We start from the raw sequence: 22,365 nt of genomic DNA, 5'->3' as shown, positions 1-22,365 counted from the left end.
GCAAAGAGTTGTCAGAGTTCATTTGAGAAACACTACGTAAAACTGTAGGGTTGTTTTGGAGTGACTATAAAAACAAAAGCACAGGCCAGCATTTCACTCTCCGGGAGGAATCAATAGTGGCTGTCATGGGACATTTAAAAAGACCTTCAGGATTTTTTTCCTCAAACCATTTCCAATCACCATGGCCTATCCTGCTCTCCTTTCAGAATTCCATAACTGTAATTTATTGGCTTCCTGGATGACATCCGTCGCTGTTTGTTTGGACATTACCCTTTCGTCCTACGCCACATCCAGACAGAACGGAGGGAAAAAATGTCACAGGAGTCAAATGAGAGTTGGCAGCCAGGTGCTTTCTCAGATGCAGAATGCAGACGTCAAGGTAAGCGGTGAGGAAATGTGTCCTTTTGTGTGATTGCTCTTGTCCTTCAGGCATTGCAGGAAACAGCGAGAACCGCCTGCTGACTCAGAATCTGGCGGAAGGCTGGGAACATGCCACTTAAATGAATAAATATTGAGTGATCCGGCTGACGTTATGGATCAATCAAGGTGGAGTTAACTCAAGTGTCTAAGTTAATTCACCTCCTGACCCGACTGAATGAATACTCAGGTTGATCGATGCATGGAGGAAGTATGACAGCACAGACTGAGACTCAGCATTAGGACAGAAGCACATGGCCGTGACCATTTATAGCTGTTAATGAATACGGGCACACCACCACGTTTAAAACGGGCACTATCCTGACCGGAGGAAGAGGGGTTACACTTCTGAGTCTTGGTTCCTTTCAGGGTTTTTTCTCTCAGTGGTTCTTCCTCATGCTCTTAGGGAGTTCCTACTGTTGGGTCTTGGTTCCTCTCAGTGGTTCTTCCTCACGCTCTTAGGGAGTTCCTCCGTTTAACTCTTGGTTCCTCTCAGTAGTTCTTTATCATGTTCTTAGGGAGTTCCTTCTTTGGAGTTTGGCTCCTTTTAGTCATTTTTCGCCATGTTTTTATAGAGTTCCTCCTTTTGAGTCTTGGTTTCCCTCACTGGTTCTTCCTCATGCTTTTAGGGAGATCCCTCTTTTGAGCCTTGTTTCCTCTCATTGGTTCTCTAATGCTCTTAGGGAGTTTCTCCTTTTGAGTCTTGATTCCTCTTAGTGGTTTGTTCTCATGCTCTTAGGGAGTTCCTACTGTTGGGTCTTGGTTCCTCTCAGTGGTTCTTTATCATGTTCTTAGTGAGTTTCTCCTTTAGAGTTTTGGTTCCTCTCAGTGGTTCTTCCCTATGCTCTCAGAGACTTTCTCCTTTTAAACTTTGGTTCCTTTCAGTGATTCCTCCTCACACTCTTAGGAAGTTCCTCCCTTTGAAGCACATATTCAAGGATATGACATAAATATCCTAAAAAAATGTTCCCCAGTTGTTTGTACTTTGCATAAGCAAGCTTCCTGCATGCTGTCTAAAGCGGCAAGCATAATGCTAGTTAAGCCTATATGTAAACATCTTTCTTTATTATACTATACTCTGATTCAAATTTGATCCAACAAGACAAAACTATTCTCACTCGGTTTACTCACTGATGATGCTCAGTTTACAGGTTTGGATGCTGTTTCCTGATTTGCATGTCTTTTATGAATGGAGTTTATTTGGCTGTCCTACTAACTACAGCTTACAGTAAAGATCAGCCGGATGTTGTGCTAATATTAGCAGCTTTTTAAAAGCCCCTCCCCTTTGATAATTCTTATAGAATTTGGCAAATCATAAAAGTATATCAGAAAAAAATGATAGAAAAGACACTTTTTGACCCAGAGGACTTCATTCTGAATGTGTGCAAGAGAAAAGCCCAGCTTCATCACTTCGTCAGCGCAGTGTTTGCCAACTCCAGTCCTCTGGAAACAACTGTTGTGCTTCTTGTGCTCTAATTCAGCTCATCAGCTAATTACAGGCTCTTCATCAGATGAATCAGGTGTGTTAGAGAACTGAATTAGAGACACAGCACAGAAATCACACTGCACAGCCTTTTAAACATTCCTTGTACCCCTCAGTGTTTCTCCTTTTGAGTCTTGGTTCCTCTCTGTGGTTCTCCCTCATGTTCTTGGGGAATTTCTCCTTTTGAGTCTTGGTTCCTCTCTGTGGTTCTCCCTCATGTTCTTGGGCAATTTCTCCTTTTGAGTCTTGGTTCCTTGCTGTGGTTCTCCCTCATGTTCTTGGGGAATTTCTCTTTTTGAGTCTTGGTTCCTCTCTGTGGTTCTCCCTCATGCTTTTAGGGAAATGTTCTTGCCACTGTCTCCCTTTGCAAGGCATATTAGGGGGCTGCATCCTTTTTATGGAAAGCTGCTTTAGGACAATGGCTGCTGTATAAAGTGTCATACAAAAACAAAAGTGTGAATACTAGAACCACAGTTAGCATTCTAGAACCACAGTGAGAATTCTACAGTAACTGAGAACTCCAGAACAACAGTGAGAATTCTAGAACCAGTTAACATTCTAGAACAACACTGACAATGCCAGAGAAAATTTAGAATCATGGTGAGAACTCTACAATCATAGTGAGGATTCTAGAATGATAGTGAGTACTCTACAGTTACTATTAGAATTCTAATACCAATTTGTTACTTTTTAGTACCAAAAAGAAAATTCTAGAACCAAGGTGAGAACTCTACTACCACAATGAAAATTCTATTAGCACAGTTAGCATTTTAAGAACAACAGTGAGAATTCTACTATCACATTGAGAATTCTAGAACTTCAATGCGAATTCTACAGTCAGTGAGAATTTTCGATCCACAGTGAAAACTCTACAATCAGAGTGAGTGAATGCTAGAACCACAGAAGGAACTGTAGAACGACACAGTTAAAAACCATAAAGCCCTCATGGCTATGAAAGGCTTGATCTGATTGTGAAATCGGCCCAGCATAAAAGCCCCCCGAGCTGGCGCAGCAGCTAAGTTGCTGAGAAAGACTGATTTGGCACTTGGGATTCGTCCGCCTGACCAGAGCTGCTTGTATCTTTAGCCTCTGCTGAAGCCTTCCACAAACGAGCAGCGTTCTGCCTGACTGGGTACTCGAAGACCCGCAGGCCGGACATCACCGCGTCCGTCCAGCTTGTCTGCAGCCAACTACAAAGTCCTGCAGCTAAGTGTGTCCCTTTGAGCAGAATGGTCAAGGAACTGCCGTACCTTTTTACATGTACTGAAAACAAACAGCTTATAGCTACGGAGAGAGACACAGAGAGAGAGAGAGAGAGAGAGAGAGAGAGAGAGAGAGAGAGGGAGTGTGAGAGAGAGAGAATGAAGGTGAGTTTTGTGAATCTAAAGTGGGTCAAAAGAGAGACAGAAAAAGTTTTCTAAATCCTGTGGTCAGTTCAGTTTAAAAGGAGAGAGAGAGAAGAAAAAGGAAAGAAACATGAATTTATGCAACTATTGTTAAAAAAGTAGTTTGATGAAAAACCAAATGTGCACAACTTTCCACTGACCTCAGATGTAGTTGATCAGCTGAGGCTTGTGTGGTGTCCAAACTATGCTTCTTTAGTGCAGCACTGGAGCTAACAGGCTAACACTGCTAACAAACACTAGAAAACAAGAGTCACCCACATGTTTTCCATCCATACATCCGCAAAACCTCTCCCAACCCGCTCAAAGCACATCCATGTCTTCATTAAGGTCGTACAGACTTGTCACTGTGGTTCAGAACACAATATGATGTATTGTAAGCTAAAAAATAAAACAGCTAAACACAGCGGGCAGTGCTTTAGACAACAAGAAATACAAAATTCAAAGTGAATACATGTTTGTAAATTGCAACAAAATTTTGAATGTAATTTAGCCCACATAGGCCTGTGTGGCGTGTGTACACATGAAGGGGAGTTGGATTCTGTGGGGGGATGATCACAGCGTTCAGCTACACTGTTAAGTTTTGTTTGAATTTTGCCCTAAACCACATCGACATGTCCGAGTGACCTTAAATGAAGACCTGGATGCAGTTTGAGTGAGAGGAGAGAAGTTTTGGGCGTGTGCTTAAGGAAAAGATTTGGGTGACTACTGACTTGTTCATTAGCTACAACAGTCTAGTAGCTCCAGTGCTCAACTGTCTTCACTGAGGGTAACTGGAAAATTGTGTAGAAGTCTTTTTTTCCAAACCATTCCTCTAAAAGCACATACTGAAACTTTTTGGTGGTTTAAGACCTGAAAGGACACTTGGTCAAGCGTCCTCCTTTAGAATTGAACAATCTCCACTATATTTGTATTGATCCTGATCGATGCTGTCCCATACTGAACACAACCAGACACACACACACACCAATGTATCTGCTGTGTGGGCACTATTCTCCAATAATGGAGAAACATAACAGCTTTTTCGACTGCTGCTTGTTTGCAAGAGACCCCTGTGTTTGTATGCTGTGCAGGCATTTGCAATTATAATGGTGAAAAGTTAGAGAGGTGTGACCTTCTGCTGATTTGAAACCATCACGGACAAACGTAAACTCGAGTGTATTCAATCCCAAGTCCTGATGTATCAGAAAGCTCAGCTCTGGCAGGCAGCCACAGGCCCTGTTATCTTATGCAGCCCAAAAATTGCATAAAATTACCCCCACAGAAAAACATGCCTTGATATGAGCAGCACTGTGTTTACACACTGAGAAATAATAAATGTGTCAACTGACCAGTGGTCCAAAATTTGACTAAAAGAATTAACTGTTGTAATTTAGCTGAAGTTTTTATCCAATGCAGAATCGATATGCAGAAACTTAAAGGTTTGGATGCATCCTCCTTGCCGTTGACCTCTCTGAGTGTCCACTGCTGGCTTCAACAGAAAGAAAACACGTAACCTCAAGTCTGACAAACGGTTCCTGTCTCTCAAAATATGATGAACTGTAAACATGGTGAAAAGGCAAAGCCTCATCAGTGTTCCCACGTACGTACAATGGAAACAGGGTATAGAAATCTTTCATAGCACAGTGATAAGGGGTCATTAGGGTATGAATTATTTAATTAGACACGTAAAAGGTGTTGCTGAGCTTTACTCCCATCTCCGTGTGTTACTTCAGCACTAGCAACCTCAAGGAGCACTAAACATATGTTTTTATACAATTAATCAACATTCTGTTAATATTTGAAATGAAATCATTTATGGAACCCAAAAGTTTGGCATGACAAGCTAACATGTCCCTTGAGAGCACTGAGGCTGAAGTGTTAGCATGGTAGCCTTAGCCAATTAGCAGACACAGAGACTTAGTGTCCTTTCACTTTCAACCTTATGTGCAATTCTGTTATGCTAAGGTCAGTCATTACAGCAATGCTGTTCTCCTGCAGTTCAGCTGCGTCAAGTTTGATACTGATTCATATAATGAGCATTATGTGACAGAAGAACATTCAGTCTGATGGACAGAACTGAAGTCCTTAAAGGAAAGAAAAGTTTTCGGTATGTTAGTTTTGGGTTGTGTTGCCCAGCATTTATTGCACTTGGTTTGTTTGCTATGGACACTTATTGTAGAGAGTGGGGCTGGGAACTAAACCAGGGGTGTGTGTATATCAGCCCGTTTACACCTGGTCACTTCAAGCAATTCACTTCCTTAAGTATCAGGATTACATCTGGATAAGAGCCAGCCACATAAACATGCAAGTGTAAACACACCCCAAGATGCATTTAAAACCACAAATCTGATTGCTCAACCACTTCAACCAAAACCCCTCCCACAACAACTGAACCTCCTCCCTATACAACCAAAACCCCTCCCTGTACAACCAAAACCCCTCCCAGAACAACTGAACCTCCTCCCTGTACAACCAAAACCCCTCCCTGTACAACCAAAACCCCTCCCAGAACAGCTGAACCTTCTCCCTGTACAACCAAAACCCCTCCCTGTACAACCAAAACCCGTCCAAGAACAACTGAACCTCCTCCCTGTACAACCAAAACCCCTCCCAGAACAACTGAAACTCCTTCCTGTACAACCGAAACCCCTCCCAGAACAACTGAAACTCCTCCCAGTACAACTGAACCTCCTCCCTGTACAACCGAAACCCCTCCCAGCACAACTGAAACTCTCCATGTGGTACATTACTGGGCATGTGATCTGTGTCACATAGACGCACATGTTTGGAGACTGGAGAAAACAAAATGCTTAACAGCAATATGGACAGATGCTACTGTGCAAAACAACCTACAGACTTAGCGGCCAAACAAATTAATAAATGGTAATTGGTTGCCGCATAATGAGTGGATTTGAATATTCTATCCCACACAGCAATCAGATTTCAGTCCGACTAAAAAGACACATTTGACTACCATGTGTAAACGCATGTGGCTAAAATCTTATCAGAATACAATCCAGATACCAGACACATGAAGTGACCAGGTGTAAACGGGGTCTATGTGTGTGTGAGCTGAGAGAGAGAGTGTTAGACTAGTTACAGAGCGAGCTGTTAGAACAAAAACTGCTCATGTACAGCTTGGCTGTGGCCGACAACAGCTGGAAAATAAAGCACCATGACTTGTGCGAACGCTATGTCTCTTTTAGCAGAGGTGAACGCTACAGCATGCTATGTCAGTGCAACAGCTTATTTAGCTGAAGTTGGTCATTAATCTTTCTGAAATGCACAAAAACTTCAGTTAGATTAGCTATTGTTCTAGCTAGCATACTTGCTATATAAACTAGTCTACCTAACCGTTTCTAGTTGTTCTGTCTCATTCCTTTAAGTACTTCATTTACTGTGTGTAGCGCTTCAGTTCTGTCCTTCAGACTGAAGATTCTTCTACAAGGAAAGGCTTGTTATTGGACGCCGTGTTGAACCTGACAGGATTTTAGTAGGTGTACCTCTACTAAACACTTGAGACTCAACTCAGACTCATGCCCCAAAGACTTGAGACTCAGCTCGGACTCGCATGAAGCATCTTGTGTACATCTCTGCCAACTAGCATTAGCAATGTAGAATGCTAGGTTTAACAATTATGTCTGAAAAATACTGGTGCATACGTTGAAAACGCCACAGTCAATATAGTATGTTATAAAAACCTGATAGATTAAGGGCTGCTAAAGGCAATATCAACACAATACTGTGTCCGCTGCTTTTACTGTATGTTCATTACTCTGTATTCATTACATTTATTTGAATGTATTTTAATTTTATTTTGATCTTTTGCTTTGATTATGCTTTTAAAATGTGCTATATAGCCTTGCCTTGCTGTGAAAATATAGTTCAGATCCCAGCTGTAGGAGAAGCCTTACCTTGAGAGGCCTGGGTGCATATATATTTCTTGATCAAGGCATCTGTGGGTTGGGTGTAAAGGCTGAGCGCGTACTTCAGGGACTTCAGGTCAGGACTCTTCTCCAGGAAGGTTTTCTTCAGGCCGTTTCCTCCCGCATGGAAATATTGCTGTGAAGGAGAGAGGCCGATGGGTTAGTTGCTGAAAAGCTTTACTCCACTTACAAGGCTGTAAGAGTAATGCAGAGCTACCTGATCTCACAAAGGGAGACGAACTGGCTCATGAAGGTGGGCAGTGAAAGTGTACACCAAATACATTTACTCAATGAAGGGGGGCTGAAAAAGAGATGGGCTACAGTCTGTTATTGTTCACCTTTTTAAAGAAGCTACAAGATTAGTGGAGCTCATAAGCAGGATCATATCTGATATATTCACTACCTGTTGTGAAGAAAGAAAAGTTTAACACCTATGCTCACATATATTGCAATGCTGCATGGCAATATCAGTTATTTTTCACAAAGGATAAGCAAGTTCTTCAGTTTTCTCTGCATTGGGCTGAGACATGATATGACGTTGATGTGAAAACACACAGCTTCCAGTTCTGACAGCTTTGACTTTTTCTCTTTTACATAAATTGAAACCTAACACTTCCCCCTTGGGAGATTTCACAGCTTTGGGGAAGCCACAGCGCCAAATCAACTCCAAACACCTTGTGTACAAAAATGCAAACGTCTTTGAGCTCTCTTAAAAATGTTTTAGTTCTGGAGACACAAAGTCCTCCCTCGAAAAAAGAAAACACAAGCTATGCCACATCACACAGATTTATCACAGACACATACATGTCTTTATGTAATCAGTCAGGATGTGGGGTCATGTATATTCTGTATGTACATATAAGTACCTATAAGTAGTCATAATATGTCCCTAATATATCCCACATGAATTATACATACGTAAGTACCTGTGTGTAATTTCACTTACCTATATCTATATCGCTGCTGTCGGAAGAAAACCTCGCATCTCAATTCTTGTCGTTTTTTAGTTTTTGACCTAATTTGAAAATGACTGTTGCCTTTTTATTGTGTGTGAAGTTCATGAAGAATGGACCAAAAGAAACGGCCTAAAATTACTTGGAAAAAATTCTGGTTCCATTGACTTACATTAAAAGTAAAGTATGTTTTTTCCTTCTCCTGTAAAGTTACCATTTTGGAGATAAGAGGTTTTGTTCCGACAACAGTGATATATAAATTTACCTACATTTTTGTGTACATTTTTATATTATTTTTATATGAGGTGAGGAGAGGAGAGAAGAAGCAGGGCTCACTAACCAAAACTACAGGCTATTTCGCTTATTAGGTATTCATAATTTCATGTATAAAGTTGTTAAGGTATGAAATGTTCTGTAAAGCACTACGGTTATGCTAACAAAGCAGGATGGAGTAGAGTGACGTCATTACTTGTCTTGTCTGTATACAAAGCTAAGTACAACCCTGTTTCCAAAAAAACCTTCCATATATGCCTGTCTGTGTGTATATAAGGTTCACCTGTAGGATCACTGTGTTGTTTCTGACATTTTAAAATGCTGTAAAGCTAGATGCATGATCGAACAACACAAACGCATTTAGCACAAATTCATACATGCACAGATATATTACAGACTACTATTATAGATTATTATTGAATAATCTATCAAAAGCTATAAAAGGCAGAAAAATGTAAATTATATTTATGTAGCGACTAAATAGTGAGAGGGCAGAGTTTGGGATGCGGGTGGTTGGGGGCATGTTGGCTGAGGGTTTTTACCAAATTTTACAGGTTTTCTATCACTCTCCTCTTTATTTGTAATGTGATTAAGCTGACAGTTGTTCACCTATATGTAATAAGAATTTCCTAATACTAATCCTAAACCTAATCCCAGTCTTAAGATCAGTAAACAAAAAGAAGTAATCTTGCTTTTTCTGTAGGCTAGTCCTGTTTTTCTGTGGCTGTACTACAAAGTTATACAAAGACAAATGCACACACACACACACACACACACACACACACACACACACGGTGATTTCCCATTAGCGGGTGGTGAGTGATTAAATGAGAAGCGGTCAGGTGTTTGTGCAAGTGTGATATTTTCATCAAATGGACTCTGGCGGATATTACTGCATTAGCACTCTGGACAATAACAGATTAGCCAAATGCTATCAGAGGGACCATAATCTAATCCCTGTTTGTTGATCATCTGGAGTGATTAAGGTAGATCGAGTTGTCAGCTCTGTCTGAGGGCTAGTAAAGGCCAGTGCCTGCTCTTTAGAAGTCTCTGTTAGCACCAATGATAACAAAAGCATGTTGAAAATATATATGAATCATTTCTGACTCATAGTTTATTGAAACAAAGGGGAGCAAATGTGTGAAAAGTGCTGATTCCACACTTTCAACCTACACCACATCTGTGTTTAGGAGCAGAAGAGACGTTTTTTATTCTGATTTGCATTTGATAAAAAGTTCTTTAACATCTTTTACATTTTTTGACATTAAAAAAACCTTTAAAAAACAGAAGTGTAGACTCAAACCTGTTGATATAAACCATACAGCAAAAGTCAGAGACCATCTATGATTTATTTGATTTCCAGTCAAAAAGGCCACTGAATATAAATTATCAATTTTTAGGAGATATTTCTGATGAGATTAGATATAAGATAGTCTACTTGCATAAGAAAAGAAAAACAGGACTTTCAAATGAGTTCAAAACTGCCCCCATCAGATAAACAGCACTTAAAGCTTTCATCTCTGAGAGAGAGGAGAAAATCAAGCTGCTTCAGATCTGAAAACATCCACAGGTGTTTCTGTCCATCCTTCCACTGTGAGAAGACGACTCAGCGCTGTGGGTCTGAAAGGATGTGTAGCTGATCAAGAAGAACCTCACTGAAAAAAGGAGACGGACACATCAAACAAAGAAGCTGAACGATGGACTGACCACCCCAGAGTCCAGACCTCAACACCACTAAATGTGTTTGATTACTTCAGAAAATCATCAACCAGCTTCTAAGACTGAACTTTGGAGGTGTGTCTGCAGATTCTTTGAGGAGCTGAAAGTGAGTCTCCTGAAAAGAATGGAAGCTGTGATGAAGGTAAAGAGTGACACACTGACACTCAGACAGCTGAGATTAGATGTAGTTGTTAAAGCTTTAGTGTAGCTTCCTAATGCTGAAAAATGAGTTAACTGGAAATTAAACAAATGAAGGCTGCTCTCTGACCTTTGCACAGTGCTGTAAATCGAATGTAAATGTAATTATATAACCAACCATGTAATGATATATGTGATAATATTTAATTAGCACAGTAAAAGGATGATAGACTTCTATGGGTTAAATGTCATCGCTCTTTCCCTTTATTCGTATTCCACTTTACTCTTCTGCTTTTTTTTCTCACACTTGCCATCCTCTCTCTCTCTCTCTGCTCTCTCTCTCTCTCTCTCTCTCTCTCTCTCTCTCTTCTCTCTCTCTCTCTCTCTCTCTCTCTGGTTGATTGAGATGTGATCCTTTGTCAGCTGCTCTTTCAGACCCTTCACTCTCCTGCCAATTAGACCTTGCAAACAATAGCCCGCAATTTAGCTAAAAGGAGACGACTGGCCACAGCCGGCGGGATTTTGATCCGAGGCCTAATTTAGCCGCTAATAATGAATCGTTTATATTGTTTGTCTTGTGGCTCCATCAGTGCAGATTAGGCTGTGTACTATTGACAGGGGCGTCGCTGAAACACTTCAATAATTCACAAGAGAATAAACGAGGCAAAGTGTTTTTAGGGTTTCAGACAACAGCGTCAGGAGGCTGATAATTAGACCAGGATAAAAGAGTCATCCTGTAAAGGTTGCAGTGGAAGTAACGAGGAACGTGTTCCAAGCACAGGCCGGCCATTTAAAAGATCAGCCAAAAAACCTCATTTACACAGTTTTTCTCCTTACCCCAAACTTGATCAGCCAAAACATGTTCAGTGTTTGAAGTTTGCCTTTTTGGTGTTGGAGGGGAGCTACGAGGCTTATGTAGCTAACAAGTAACAGACAGTTATACCCCACCTGTTGGCATTGTACGAACTAATTATCTAAATGGAATTACTTCTATAGTTTCTGACACTGAATGTATGATACACTGTTTTATCTCTGTGGGATTTCTTTTAGTATTTTGGCACTTAGCTAATACCAGTGCATGTGAACATTTTTGGCAGTTCTAAATTTAACACAGACATTCGAAGCTTGTAAATTCTTTGGCAGTAAATCTAACATGTAAGGCCTTCAGTTCAGCTCCTGAAGTCTTAACCAATGGGAGAGCTTGCTTGGCTGTATTTACCCATATACCAAAGGGAAAAAAAATCTTAATTGGACAATTCAGAATTTTAACCCCTGTGTTTGAGACAGCAGTATTACTACAATACTTGCATAGTTTAAAGGTTAAGATTAAGATTAAGTGACCACATTAGTCCCACAACGGGGGAAATTTCATCTCTGCATTTTAACCCATCCGTGCAGTGAAACACCACACACACACTAGTGAACACACACACTAGGGGGCAGTGAGCACACTTGCCCGGAGCAGTGGGCAGCCCTATCCACAGCGCCCGGGGACACCTGGGGGTTGGGTGTCTTGCTCAAGGGCACTTCAGTCACATACTGTTGGCTCAGGGGATCGAACCGGCGACCTTCCAGTCACAGGGCTGGTTCCCTAGCCTCCAGCCCATGACTGCAACCAATATGATAATTCTCTAAAATAAAAATAGGATAAAAATTACTTATTTTTTAAGTTCCCATACATCATAAGGCTCTCTGAAGGCACTCTTTTTATTATAGGTAATATAATATATTAACAAGAGAATAAACAATAAACACTATCATACAGTGTCAGAAACCACATAAACAAGTCTATTAGAAATTACTTAATAACACAATGTTTGAGGCAAGTATGTCATGATTTATGCATGCAGTTAGCACCATGCTAATTAGTGGGCCTAATAGGGCCGGTTCTTGCCTTTTGGGGGCCATAAGCAGAATATTTTGGGCCCTCCATGTGCCTATTTGATGTTCTCTTACTAGGACTGAACAATTAATTGTAAACATGTAAATCGATTAAACAGAATTTTCTGTGATATTGATGAGAGTAACTGAAGGGCGTTAATTGGCCAGTGTTACATGTTAGCTTTTATTGACTCTGGTGCATTAAATCACAAATGAGCTTTAGATGTCTAATTGACTGAATACTGCTGTGGTATGTTTATTTTGATTTTTTTTGTTTTATATTTAATATGCACACAACTTCCCCTTGGTGGCCACAGAGCCCTAAGCAGCTGCTTATGTCGCTTATTAGGTGGAGCTGGCTCTGGGTATAAGCTTCTAGTACTTAGCTACATTAGCCTCGTAGCTAAAACTAAACTAAACCATACTAAAGAAACAAACTTCAGATGCCAAACATGTCTTGGCTGATTGACCACATTTGTGAGATGGAGGAAAACTGTATAAATAAATAAGATTTTTTTTGCTAAACTACACCTTTAATCAAATAGCAGCAGAAAGGATTTACTTACTTCCTCCCATATGTGTAGTGCCTGCAACCGGTCAGACACGCCAGCTTAATTCCACTACAAAACTGTCCCATATCCAGGCAGTGATTGTGTAACTCGAAGACCAGGTGCCCTGGGCTTGGCTTACGGATGCTACAATGCTACACTGTGCACTGCTCTCTTTTGCTGTTGCACAAGGCTCAAAAAACTATATTAATGTGCTTCTATACATTTCATCAACTCCATTATGATCCTGCGCCGCTCCTGGCGCGGTCAGATATTACGCAGTGTGGACTGATCCTCTAGAGGATTACATGCCTCGAGTGACCTCTTTAATAACAGCAGCCAGAGCTGCCTCTGTGCACTCACATCTACAGTTGTATGTCCAATAAAAAGTGGACAAAATGGACACTGCAGAATGTTACTTGCCGACCACTTTATCAGAAACCCCTCTATTGTAGTTCTTGTCTACAGTTAGAGACTGTAGCCCATCTGTTGATGCAGAGTTTTAGTTAGCCCTCCTGTAGTTGTTCCAGCAACACACACACTACCATGTCAGTGTGCTGAGAATGGACCACCACCCAAATAATATCTGGACAGCAATGGGCCAATGGTCAGAAACTGACCAATGAAGAATAAGGTAGAGGGTGGCTGGTAAAAATGTGCGGCAACAGATGAGCTACAGTGTGTAAGTGTACATCTATATAGTGGACCTACACTATCGGCCAGTTTCTGAGAGCGGGACTAAGCCCTGTCCTGCACTACACCGCATTCTGAACAGAGATTTTACACTGAAAGATCAGTGCAGTCCAGACTAGGCTTAAACCCTGACTGACAAATCTACTTTATATGTCCAAAAGTTTGCGTTTCTTCTGAAATGAAGGGTATTACTAATCAGTTTGTCCTCATTTCCTGCACTAACAGCCTCTACTCTCTTGGGAAGACTTTACACTAGATGTTGGAACATTGCTGGGAGAATTTGATTGAGCATTAGTGAGGTCAGGTAATAATGTTGAATGATCAGTTCTGGATAGCTCATCCAAAAGGTATTGGATGGAGCTCCATCACTCCAGAGATGGAGTGAACGCAGTCGCAGTGCTCCACAGCCCAATGCTGGGGACTTTAACCCCTGAAAAGTTTTATTACACACTCCTATAACCTAAGCATAGCTCAACCAGTTTGCATTGAAGTCCCTGTAGCTGCTGAATAAAAAAGCCTTTGTATGTAATAAGCCTGGGATTTTAACAGGTTAAACCCCTATATCCCACGCTTGGCACTGAACATGGTGACGTTAGGTTCATATATGGCTGCTTCAGAGCATCCTGTTCTATTCGTCAGTGCTTTTCTACAGAGATTACACAAGCCATGAGTGCACAATTGAACTCCTGTATTAGCAATGGGTGCACTTTCAAGCAGCTGAATTCGCTTAGATAGACTGTGATACTTTTGGAAGGCAGGTGGACCTCATAAAGTGGTCAGTAAGTGGAAGTACGAGGTAGGAGTCTGATGAAGTGGACAGGAGTGTATTTATTCAACTTTAAAACTTTTTTTATTCTCTACACTTGATTTTGTTGGAGTCTTTCGGTTGTCGGTACATTAAGGCTTAGTGTCTGACCTTTTCAGCAGATCTGTCTTGGACAAGCTCTGCTTTGGTTTGAAGTGACAGAGTGAGCCAGGTCCTCACGATTTCGTGATTCCAAAAAATAAAACCAATTTAATTGCAGATAAGTGCACAAAACGATTCTAATATGGTAGAACTGTGCAACTTTGTTTGTTTCAAATAATTAGTAAGAAACATGGAAGCTGTAAAATTCAGAAGTATTGTCCAGATAGATTAAGTGCAGATGATTCTGAAATGACCAAGAAATCATCAAGAAAGTATAAAGAATGAAGTTCTTAAGTGCTGAACTGTGACCACTACGATGAGCCACTCGATTTATAATATAGATATCTATGTCCTAACTAATGGGAGAGCTCGCTTGAATGTATCTACCTAGATACCACAGAGAAAACAACCCTGATTCGACCATTTTCCATTGGGCTTTTAATGATTTTAACCTTCGTTTCCAACCAAAACTGCTACTATAATATATAGAACAGTATCATACAAGTTCAAATGCAAATAAGCAAAAAATTACAAACACATTCCTAAAATTTTGTTCCTAGAAATCAATAGGGCTTCTCAAGGCCTAGAAGGCCCTGAGGGTTGCTCTCTGATAAAATTAACATGCACAATGAAGTTATAATAAAATTAATATTCAGGAGATCATACTATAAAAATGGTGATCAAATCCTGAGGCAGATATCTTACTTTTAATATTGTTACTTACTAAAATAAATTACTATAAGAGATACACTATAAGATTATTATTTTTCATCATTCATTATTTATCATTCTACCAAAATTCTTTAAATATTAAATAAATCTGTGTAATGGTTATAATATTTGAAATCACATTGTACTGATCATTATTGCATATAAAATGATTAATATGAGTTGTGATTCCAAAAGACCTGATTTGACTCCAATCATGCTGGTCATCAGTATCCATCAGCGGTTTCTGGTCAGACAGTGCTTGCCTGATTTTATTTTACATCTAATGCCTCTTCTTTTCTTTAGAGGTGACTCCACTTTCCATTTAGCCATTTCACTAATGCTTTGAGCTACATTAACCAACTGCAGGGCTGCTAACTTGAGGTTAAAAGCCTGGCTCAAGGGCACAAACACAGCGGCCATCAGCTGGGACTGAAGCCATAAACACGGGTCAAAGGCAAGCTCTCTGATCGCTGGGTGACCAGTGATGCTTTCTCCACTGTGTCTATCCATTTTACCCCATTAGACTCCGTCTGCAGCAGCAAACAAAACCTGTACAGGACCTCACCGAGGAATTTCACTCAACTGACTCGCTGTGAAAAGTTAGGTCTCAGCTTCTCTCATCTAATCAATAAACACACGGGCAGCAAAAGGTAGCAAAAGTGTCCGTTCATGTGGATTTAGGGCCGTGTACTTTGTGTAGTTTAAGGTGTTATGAATATTATCTGATATATTCTAGGAGATTCCAGATGATCTGACGTTTTTCATTCACATTTTCATTGCTGCTCATGGCCGTTTACTTCCATGTGCTTTATTGAGAATGCCAGTTCTTCTGACAAGTGTGTCAACACGCTCAACAAATGCGACACACACCATGTGAAACCGGATGAAATATGGGCCGCATGCACTGTTACAAGAGGCCAATAAAACTCTGACACTTGCAGTATTATGTGACTTTCTCCTTTCTTCAGTGCTGAAGAGCAGACCACAGCATGGTAATGGTCAAGCTAGTCTTAGACGCTCTGCCTATGGACTGTCTCATGTGGTTATCCACACTGCAGCGTGCGCACACAGGTTTTTAATATCAGTCTGATGGAAAACAAAATATGTTATTAAGCTAAATGCTAGATAGTCATCTGTATCCAACAGTTTTTGGTTATCTGAGTCTAACAATACGCTTTCTGGAGTGAGATATAGTTGCTGTTTTGAAAAAAAAATCTTGTTTTTCAAACTTATTTAAATTCTTTGGTGGCGTTTCCCTTACAAAAAAAGTCTTTTTTTTAAATGTGCTTTCACATGTGCAAAAATGTTTGTTCAGTTGCGAAAAGATGTGATCATATCATCACTGCCCAAAGAAAAACCTGTATCTCCATTTTTGTCAATTGTTATTATTCTCCTTCATTTGAACATGGTGGCTGCTCTTTGCATTGTGTAAAATTTTGTGATGAATGGACCAACATAAATGCTACAAAATCACTTAGAATAAAACCTCTTTACATTAACCAAGGCTTATTACACACTAAGGCTTATTATTCAGTAAATGGAAGCTTTAGCAAAAGTTCTGAAGACTGGACATCTCTAGTGCTACGTCATTCATTCATTGGTCCTGACCAAACGCGGGCCTACAACCTGTACAGTTGTTGTAGCACTGTTTGGCATTATGATTAATGTGATTATGATTATTCAGATGATAATAAAAATAAGAATGATAATCTTTTTTTCACCCCAATTTTAAAAATTGTATTTACCACCATATTTGTTCTCCTAGTGGACACATTGAGCCATGGCCATCAGAAACAACAGGAGTGAGCCACCACTTTTCAAAGCACAGGGGTGACGCCCCACCAATTCCCGATTGAGTTCAGGACGCTTACATCAATATAAATCTCCACTCTCTTACACTGCACAGATTGCTGACCAGTATGCACAAACAGACAGTCAAACTCAGCAGCAGAACCAATCTCCACTTCAGAAAAGGGGGTGTGGCATTTCCTCAACAGTGAAATCTTTGTGATTTCGTGTTCAGTGAGAGGAGCTGCAGTTCACTAATGTAAAATGTAAAATTGTAAAAATGTAGAAACTTTAGTAAAAAAAGCACTATCACTTAAAAAAGATGCTTCTTCAAGGGTTTTTAGTAAAGGGAATGGTTCTCTTTAGAACCATGAGTTCTATACAGATTTATTTCATGCTTAAATGGTTCTTTGCACGGCTCTTCAGACTGATGGAGAATGTGTTGTGTATGGTTCTATATAGCACCTTTTTTTAAAAATGGTCCTACATAGCACCAAAAAGTGTTCTGCTATTGTTACGATGTCAAGCTTGTAACAGTAGAAGAACCCTTTTTGGTGTTATACAGAACCATATACAATGCATTCTCCATCAATCTAAAGAACCATTTCACCATGCAAATAATCATTTAAGCATGCAAATGGTTTCATGAAGAACTCTTTTCCCTTTACCAAAGAACTCTTGAAGAACCACATTTTTCAAACTGTACTGTATAAATTTAGTTTTAGTCAGTTCCTCTAACACTGTTTTTCCAAAAGTTCTGCCCCACCACTTTCGGAGGTGTGGTGCCACCCCTGCCTTAAGTTCTCTGAATCCGCAAAAGGAAAGTGGTCATTACCACCCACAGATGTCCAGTCTCATGTCCAGTCTTAAATTAAATATGGTATCAAATAATTAAATCCAAAAGGAAAGGGAGTGAAAAGGCAGGGTCCACGGTATCCATGGTAGCATTACTGCAGCAGCAATAGTTTCACTGAGATGACATCACTTCTATCTGGAGGCTACTGCAATGTCAGTGTCGTATCAGTGAGAAACAGCGATGGGTTACAGGAGCAGTGCAGGCAGGGAGGTGCAGCAGCGTGTGATTGCAGAGATGTTTCATGACAATATGACAGTGGCGAGTGTCCGACTGTGTGTAATACTTAATCCTGCGACACAGCCATCGCGCTGGACAGCGGAGGGGTCCCAGTAATGAAGCCGAAAACGATGTTCCATCCTCAGGAGTGCAGGACAGATAATTACATTAAAGCAGTGAAATTTGTTCCCTGCTGCCTTTAAATCGGAAAAAGAACAAAAAAAAACACCCTCCACTGTGTGCTTTCTACAGGGTTCTTACACTGTTGAAGAACTCGCACCATAGTCAGCTCTCTCTCTGGAACTAAGAGAGTATGAATAAAAATCTATTAGAAATACAAAATCTGTGAAGTACCTACCCAATCACACTAACTCCATTTAAATTTACCGCCAAACTGGACCAAATTCTGGGACCTGCTGAGACCACTCCAAACCTAATCTCCGAAAACCACACATTTCAGATTTCCCAGTCCACAGACCAAATCAGATTAAAGCAATAGTTTGGTGAGAAAGCAAATTTAAAGCACCCGCCGCCCCCCAACGCTAGGGTTCAGGAAGGGGAAAGTGGAAAAAAACAGTTTCCAAACTTGGAGTTCAAAAAGTGATTAAAAGCTACAGAGAAAATGGGATTCCTAACAACCACCTGGAAAACCTAGTAGACCAGCGACACTATCCCCATCAGATAAACAGCACTGAAAGCTTTCATCTTTGAGAGAGAGGAGAAAATCAAACTCCAAGCTGAAGACAAAGTCTCCTGGGAAGAATGAAAGCTGTAATAAGGGTAACGGGTGAGCAAACTAAATACTACAACATGTAGTTTTGTAAGTCTGTTGTGTGTGTTTTCTACTTTTTCATTCATTTCATTCAGAAAAATGACAAACTTGTGGCCTTTCTGACTGAAAATGAAATAAATGAAAGGTGGTGTCTGACTTTTATCCAGCACTGTATTATTATAACAATGGACAAAAGTGTGTTGCATAGCTGAAAACAGCAGTGGCAGTCATATTCATGCCTGAATTTTATCTATATGTCTGTGCAGTTTTATAGATAGAAGTATGTCATACACAGCATGTCACCAAACACAACTACATTTGAGGTGAGGGGAAAATGAGAGAATCTTAAATCCTTTCCTTTACAACAGCGCTGTTATTCTTCCTTTGAACACACCACTAACTACTTTTTCAACTCACTGCGTCAAGTCTAGCGGCTAACTATCCCTCTACGCTGCCTTTTTAAGTCAGACTACTTAAGCCCTCCTCCAGGCCTGTTTTTTGGGTTTTTAAACTCCCCTAATTGGTTCCTCTACTGTGAATGCTAATGAGGAACATTTTGCCTTCATGATTGATCAGAACAGGGAGGCGGGAGATGCCCGTTTCCAAGGAGACAACAGGACCGGTTCAACCCACAGCGGAGCTGATGGAGGCAGGACTTATATACAGAGAGTGACAATTCACACAGAGAGAGTTTTACAAATAGGTAGAGATCTATTTACACGTCTGTGAATGTGTGAGGTTGTGCTACCACCACACTCTCCCATGTGTGACGAACCCCACGGCCAGACCTTCATCTCCCAAAATAGCTCATAGACAGTGTGTATGCTGATGGTGTGGGAACGGAATACACACATAAACACACAACAGGCCTCGGTGCTGGACGGCTGGTAAATTGCTAGCAAGGATAAAGGCTATTGAGACAAACAGAGACAGATATAGATATCAGTCTAGACACAGAGATTAGCTGCTGCTGTTAATGTACATTCACACTCTGTAGAGCAGAAAGAGACAGTGGGAGAGAAAGAGTGGGAGTGAGGAGAGGGGTGAAGAGAGAGAAAATGTTCCAGAAGAGGGATGGCAGAAGGTGCCCAACATATGTCGATTTAAATGCGCTTTGTAAACAAATTTGACCTTACAAAACCCCAATGATACTCGATCTCCCTATATCATTCCCTCTCTCACTCAGTGGGAGATACAGTCTTTGAGCCTAGCAGGGGCATATAAACAGAATAAAGTCGGGCCTAAAACAGAACCTTGCAGTACAACGCAGGTGATGCTGCACACAAGGAGAAATTGTAACTGATAAAGTTCTGTCTGTGGTGCAAAAAACTTTAGCATGATACCCAGACGTCAACTCACTGGTTGAGGGTGCTTTCATACATACTTTGTCTGTACCGGACCAATCAAATATTCTTCAGTTTAGTCCGTTTTAGCAGGTGTGAACACCCCAACACTCATGTCTGCACCAAAGAACTAAACAGCGGTCATGAGTCTCGTTCTGCTTCCAAGAGTACCCTGGTTCAGTTTGCTGCAGGTAGGAATGCATTTTAACAACGGCCCACACTAAACAAGGAAATTCAATGCTAGAGCATATTTTTGTTTTCTTTAGGAAGCAGGTCAGCTCTGTACCACCAGTGCTGTTTTAACTGACTCTTGACAGATGCTCATACAGTTCCTGCAACACAAACTGCTGCTAATAAGCAAAAGTAATTAAAAAAGTAAAATAGTAGCAATGCTATGCGTTTGATTTTGGCATATGGAATGTCCAATTGACAAGCCAATTATAAAGAAGCAGAGATCAAGTAAGGTTTATTATTATTGCTTCGATTGAGACACACATAGACATTAAGCATCTCAATATTCTATTTTTCCATTTTTATGGTGGTGAATGTAAGAATAACAGAGGACTTTCTACACGTGTAATTTGGTGCACTGTGGCCGTTGCAGTGTGAAACTAACTGAACCAAAAGAAAACAATAAATGTCATGTGAGTAAACAAGCTATCTCCTGTGAAAACAGCCTGAGATGCTCCAAAAGAAGGTCATGCTCGACTGTGTCAAAGCCAGCACTTAGGTTCAGCCGTATTAGAACCATAGAGCTCTCAAAGTTCGGACATTTTATGGGGGGAATGAATCATCAGCAGTGCCTAGGAAAGGAGTAAGCGATGGACAGGGAGAGAGAGAAAGATGGAGCGAGAGAAAAAGAGAGTGATACCTTGATGGTGGGAAGCACCAAGTCCATTGCTGCACACTGGCGTGGCGTCAGGCTGCGAGCCTCCTCCCGAATCACATGTTCCTGACAACAGAGAAAGAGAAGAGGGTGTGTTTTTGCTCAGGATACAGACGGTGACATGTGCATCCACTTCTGCAGCTTTTTCAACAGCAACAATGACAACGTCTGGGTGTTTGCTAAGTGAAGTGTTAAATTCTGCTTTGGAACATTCCAGTACAAATTGGCTGTTAGACCAATTTAAACAGAACCCAGTGTCAATTTTTAAAAGAGAACAAAGCGCAAAATCATCAGAGCAGAAGAGTTTTTGTAATACTGGAATTTTACTTTATTTCATAGAAACTTTCACTCAGGCAGAAAAAAAGAGAGACAGTGTAAGACTAGATGTATTATTATTTTGATGGACCACTAAAGATGCATACCTTGTCACAAACTTACATTCCATTGAATATATCCATTAAATTCCCTTTAACATTTCCATAAACCTAAACCTAATGTTCATGCTAAACTTCACTCTCTTAAACTGTAAAGATTAGATTAGGGTGTATTTTTATGTACAATTTGCTTCAACTATAAACAGAAAAAAGAAAAACAAACCCAAAAACTAGCCCTAACCTGGTCCAAGCCACTGTCCTAAACTCAGCATTTAGTGTTGAAGATAATCTATAGATAATATTCCAAACAAACTGAGCCTGAATGTAACGGTTGCTGCCAGTTATCACTAGTATGTTTGTATGCGCCAGCTGTTTGAGTTGACAGCTGGTTATCAGAGCCACATCCTCATGTGAGTTAGAGTATGACCCCTTAAACCCCAACACCACTAAACTACACCAATCCCCTCTGCCCTCCTGCCTCACCCAGCCTGCGTCACTAAGCCTGATTAAAACCCCCCTCACTCTCACTCTCTCTACACCTCTCCACTGCCCATTTCTGCTCTCTCTCTCATTACGTAATGTCACATGTGGTTGTCCAGCAGCTGGTCTTTGTAAGCTGAAAGGATAAAGGATTAAGGAAAGCCGCATCTGGATCAGAACTGCAGTCAAACGCTGGGCAGCAGCATCTAATGTTGTGGTGTATAACATGAAGGCTGGGATTGGTGATAAAACAATAACAATAATGATCAAAATCTATTTCAATATTAATAATGCATGTTCAATGAAATTACTGATGTTTACTTTCCCAATCCGGTATTAGCAGCACAGGTTTGAACTGCTGCTTTAGTACCAGCTACTAGGTCGTGAAGTGTGAAGCCTTGCGGGGCCAGATAGGATCTCGTAAAGAGAAAGCTTGGGGACACCCATGAAAAAATGTGAGTGTGAACAAAGCAGGTGTGAAATTTTGAAACCTATAAAACACCTTACAAAGGTAGAGCTTACAGTAGGAGGCGATGGTGCGCTTGTCCAATGAACAGCAAACCTGTTGTTAATGTAACATAAGTTAGTTAATATGGCTGATAAGTCCCCAGAAAAG

The 22,365-nt window shown here is 40.6% G+C and overlaps 1 protein-coding gene across 1 annotated transcript in view; it reads right to left on the bottom strand.

The window, feature by feature from the left end:
- Positions 1-22,365, bottom strand: part of LOC118818061 (protein unc-13 homolog C-like) — a 284,943-nt gene that overhangs the window by 16,292 nt on the left and 246,286 nt on the right. Inside the window, exons 27-28 of the mRNA XM_036585171.1 lie at positions 20,881-20,961; positions 7,200-7,347 (exon numbers count right to left, since the gene is read on the bottom strand). Coding sequence (XP_036441064.1) covers positions 7,200-7,347; positions 20,881-20,961 — 229 coding nt within the window. The remainder of the gene's footprint in view (positions 1-7,199; positions 7,348-20,880; positions 20,962-22,365) is intronic.

The sequence above is a fragment of the Colossoma macropomum genome, unplaced genomic scaffold (genome assembly GCF_904425465.1).
Source record: "Colossoma macropomum unplaced genomic scaffold, Colossoma_macropomum, whole genome shotgun sequence".
In the NCBI taxonomy this organism is placed as follows: Eukaryota; Metazoa; Chordata; class Actinopteri; order Characiformes; family Serrasalmidae; genus Colossoma; species Colossoma macropomum.
Note: the sequence above shows the minus strand (reverse complement) of the source record. Positions and strands in the feature narration are given on the sequence as shown.